Here is a 2,687-nt window from a genome sequence, read left to right as displayed (position 1 = left end):
TATATATATATATATATATATATATATATATATATATATATATATATATATATATATATATATATATATATATATACAAGATATATATACAAGAAAGAAGATACAAGAAAGAAGATACAAGAAAGAAGGAATATTATATTAGCGGCATTTTTGTAGCCATTATATAGGGTTTCGATCGCATAATTAATCAGTATCAACTTACCAGTCTTTAACGGAAGGACAAAAAGAAGAGCAGACGACACACAGACCGCAATCATGATCATTTTCAAGTAGAATCTCAAACTGCCGTACATCTTAGAAAACTTCGTTAGTCGTAAGGGATCAAAGGATGATGTCCGCGCTAGGGAAAATAGATGAGAAGCGGCTATTTCAACAACCACCGTGTAGGTACTGCACTAGCCAGAAGTATCTGCGACAGAAATCAGAATACACTCGTTTTCGCATGGTTGGATCAATTTCGCGTGGGACTAACCTGATTGAACCTAACGCGGGATAATTGCTCAACTCACGACTTTAACCAGCCCGCTTGATTCTCTGTAAATGCTTGAAATTGACGCTTGGATTCTTTCCAGATTAACTAGCTTTGCCCCTCCCTCCCTTTATCTATTTTCTTAGATCGACTTAGACTGCCACAATATATTATCTTTCTTCTTTTCTTTCCTTTTCTTTCCTTTTGATCTTTTAAAGCCCTAAATCGCTGGCTATTTTGTATACTATATATTTTGTACACTCAATTACTCTGTAAGTCATAAGTACATATGTTTTACAACGTTATTTGTCATATTTCAGTTAAACCCCAGAAAAGCCAGAAATATATTTTCAGCATGTTTTAACGCGCCCCTGGCAAAGATCTCAAAAACGAGTTGCGGCACAATTTAAAGCGACAAATAGCATCGCGTGTCTCGTTGTGGTAACACACGGTTCGCCAGTTTTTTTTTTTTTTTTTTTTTTTTTTTTTTTTTTTTTTTTTTTTTTTTTTTTTTGATATCGGTGACTGCCATATTCTCTTGAGTTTCCAAATCGTAAAGAATCTTTCCCCAGGGATTGGTCAACTGTGTATGTCCCCATGCGACGTAACTTGCTTAAGGAACACGAGCCGGTGATATGCAGGCAACGTATAATTGATTATCATTCGCTCTGAAACGCTGAAGTAATGACCAGTGCAGTGGTCCAGTGGTCATATTGAATGCCGCTGGATATATCAGCATTTGGCAACCTAACCCAGAGAAGCAGGAAATATGAAGCTACCGAATACCAATTAACTTCGTAGTTGCACGGTTCACATTCCATCATTTCTGAATATGCGAGGACAGTCCTCTTATTGTGCTTTTAATTCTTTTATTTGTTTCATTTTCAGCAAATATACTGGTTTTTTTAAATTAAGCTTCTGTTTATACAGAGTTACAGATTATATTAATTTTATATAGAATATATTTAAGAAAGATATTTAATTTTTTGCTAGTTAAGTATTGATCGATTAAGTTACTGTACCTTTGTTCCGATAAATGCGTGCCATTTCCTCGAATCTAATATCATAGCAAATGCCAATACCTATTTTGCAGCCCTTCACATCGAACGTCGTTAGGGAGTTACCAGGACTGAGTGAATCACTCTCTCGAAAAGTAATCTTATTAGGAATGTCGATGTCGAATAGATGTACCTAATAACATAAAAATGTAGTCGCTAATTCTATTGCTGCAACTTTTGTAATTTAATATCAAAGTTACCAACTCCTAAACTTTAATTATTTTTTATTTAATAACTGACAGCGTTTTTATCACTTTCTTTTATTAAAAAATCTTATCATTTAATAATGTTTAAAAAGGAGAAAAAATAAGTATAATAATATTTTAAGTATTTGAAAAATTTATACAACACAAACACATTACAACAAAAATGGGCGTTTCCCGTATCATAACGTATTTTATAAACCGTAAATTATAGAATTGGTTATAGTATACGTATGTACATATGTATATTCCTAAATTATTCCTAGATAGAGTCACTTTCTTCGCCCCAATATTTTCAAATTCAAAGCCATAAAGGAATATATTACTTACCTTTCGGTGTTTTGCTATCAAAGTTCCATCGGGACCCCAAATAGTACAGGTATTGTACAATTTATCGCCCTCTATTTCAGGCATCGTACCACCAACTACATAGATGTTGTTTTCTTTAGCTGCGTTCGATGAAGCAACGCTCGTTTCACCATCAGGAATACTCTCGGCGTATTTTGGAAAGTACTCTGCGTTACAATATTTCAATTAATGAAATGTCTTTTGTTCCAACCATAAATTAAATTGAAATGTTTGTCAGTTTTTTATTTTTTAAATTATTAAAATAACTAAGTTTTATATTTCGACTTAATTAAATATGCAATTACTTAGCTAATAGTATATATAATAAATTGTTTCTACAGGTTCAAAATGAAAAATGAATATTTAGAAATATTTAATTACGACAATGCTATTTGTGTTAGCATCAGTGGCTTGTTACTCAACGACTTTGCTAGTACTTTTTGAAACATAAAGTTAGTTTTCAATTAACACTTATACTAGAGGCGGAATTATAAATGCAAAATAATTGATAATACTAATTTATAAGTACCTAATTATTAGTATCTTCAAAAATATATTTATACAAAAATCACGATAATCATGAAAATGGGGAAATCCTATATTCTCGAA

At 32.0% G+C, this 2,687-nt stretch overlaps 1 protein-coding gene across 1 annotated transcript; it reads right to left on the bottom strand.

Moving 5' to 3' along the window:
• Positions 1-893: 893 nt before the first annotated feature.
• Positions 894-2,239, bottom strand: LOC126876772 (omega-amidase NIT2-A-like). Its single transcript, XM_050639653.1, has 3 exons — positions 2,061-2,239; positions 1,492-1,660; positions 894-1,216 (listed from the first exon to the last, which is right to left on the bottom strand). Exons 1-3 carry the CDS (start codon positions 2,142-2,144, stop codon positions 1,083-1,085), a joined length of 387 nt encoding a protein of 128 aa, XP_050495610.1. The 5' UTR covers positions 2,145-2,239; the 3' UTR covers positions 894-1,082.
• Between the last annotated feature and the right edge of the window lie 448 nt (positions 2,240-2,687).

Source organism: Bombus huntii, unplaced genomic scaffold (assembly GCF_024542735.1).
Source record: "Bombus huntii isolate Logan2020A unplaced genomic scaffold, iyBomHunt1.1 ctg00000093.1, whole genome shotgun sequence".
In the NCBI taxonomy this organism is placed as follows: Eukaryota; Metazoa; Arthropoda; class Insecta; order Hymenoptera; family Apidae; genus Bombus; species Bombus huntii.
The sequence above is the reverse complement of the archived record's forward strand: the minus strand, read 5'-3'. Positions and strand labels throughout refer to the sequence as shown.

Bases quoted from the DNA above. Each gene is read 5' to 3' on its own strand.
- LOC126876772 (XM_050639653.1), bottom strand. From the start codon at position 2,144: ATGCCTGAAATAGAGGGCGATAAATTGTACAATACCTGTACTATTTGG. The intron at 1,661-2,060 runs GTAAGTAATATA...TTATGTTATTAG, and splicing joins TGATAGCAAAACACCGAAAG to GTACATCTATTCGACATCGA. The intron at 1,217-1,491 runs GTACAGTAACTT...TCTCTGGGTTAG, and splicing joins ACGCATTTATCGGAACAAAG to GTTGCCAAATGCTGATATAT.